Source organism: Coptis chinensis, chromosome 6 (assembly GCF_015680905.1).
Source record: "Coptis chinensis isolate HL-2020 chromosome 6, ASM1568090v1, whole genome shotgun sequence".
Lineage (NCBI taxonomy): Eukaryota > Viridiplantae > Streptophyta > Magnoliopsida > Ranunculales > Ranunculaceae > Coptis > Coptis chinensis.
Genome location: NC_141461.1, coordinates 9,567,694 through 9,568,878, shown reverse-complemented (window position 1 = coordinate 9,568,878; position 1,185 = coordinate 9,567,694). Strand labels below are relative to the sequence as shown.

The 1,185-nt window shown below is 39.0% G+C and overlaps 1 protein-coding gene across 1 annotated transcript; it reads left to right on the top strand.

The window, feature by feature from the left end:
* The first annotated feature begins 858 nt into the window (after positions 1-858).
* Positions 859-1,185, top strand: LOC147491338 (zinc finger BED domain-containing protein RICESLEEPER 2-like). Its single transcript, XM_086567235.1, has one exon. The coding sequence runs from the start codon at positions 859-861 to the stop codon at positions 1,183-1,185; it is 327 nt and encodes a 108-aa protein (XP_086423361.1).

The window sequence follows — 1,185 nt, the reverse complement described above, 5'->3', positions numbered from 1 at the left end:
TGTAATAATAAATGTCACGTTGAAGATTTTCAAGATATCAGACAATAATAAAGTGTTCATAGGTGAAGGGTCAAGCCAAATCTTGTCTGAAAACCATGCCACAATACTGAAAAAATGATACATTAAAGTCTTAACCTTCTGCAACTCATGTAAGCACCTTGAGCATACAATGTCAAGACAGCTTGTATTTGAATGAATATCCCGCTGAAATTGTGTTGTTTCGTTAACTTTTTGGACAGGTTGGTATCACACTTCCGGTTTAACGAATTTTGCTTGTGCGGTGCTAAGGTTTTTGTTTGTTCCAACTTGCAGATCTTTAACACTTGTATATGATTGGAATGGCCAACGTGTCAGCTTCGATATTAGATACTATTATCGATGTAGAAACTCCAATTGAAGAAGATGGGGCGAAGGAGAGTCTGTGAATTTCTATGCTCGACCCCTAAAAAACAAAAAGCGCAAAATTTCGATGTTTGGACCCAATTGATAAAACCGCTGAAATTAATGATGATGGTATTGTTGTAAAAAATGCTGATGGGTCTGATTCAATGGTTGCTATATGTAAAATATGTTTTCAAAAGCTGTCTTGTGGGAACAGGGGTGGGACTAGTCATCTCCGTAGGCACAAGGAATCTTGTCTCAATAGAACAGCAACTAATACGGGACAAACCATCATTGGTGTTGGCCCTTCTGGTTCCATATTCTCTTTCACCTTTAACCAAGACAGAGCCCGTCGCGAGATTGTGCGATACTTTGTTCGTGAAGAGTTGCCATTCATTAAAGTAGATAAGCCCGACTTTCCATAGGTGGATTACCAAGTCTTTTGGTCCCCAGTTTAAACCTCCAAGTAGGATCACAATGAGAAGTGATGTCATGATGATTTTTGAAGAGGACAAAGCTGCTTTGAAAGCTCTCTTAGACACTGTCCCCGGAAAAATATCTTTCACTTCAGATTTGTGGACTTCAAATCAGAAACTAGGGTATATGTGTATTACTGCTCATTTCATCACTAAAGATTGGAAGTTACATAAAAGGGTCATAAGCTTCCCTTGGCTTCCTTCACCCCACACTGGTAAGTCTATCAGTGATGCAATGTATTGTAACCTTCTGAGTTGGAATCTTTGTGGCAAGATAGGTTCTTTCACTCTGGATAATGCTTCTAACAATGATGTTGCTGTGTCTTGA

Excerpts from the sequence above, each read along its gene's own strand:
- LOC147491338 (XM_086567235.1), top strand. The coding sequence starts at position 859 with ATGAGAAGTGATGTCATGATGATTTTTGAAGAGGACAAAGCTGCTTTG.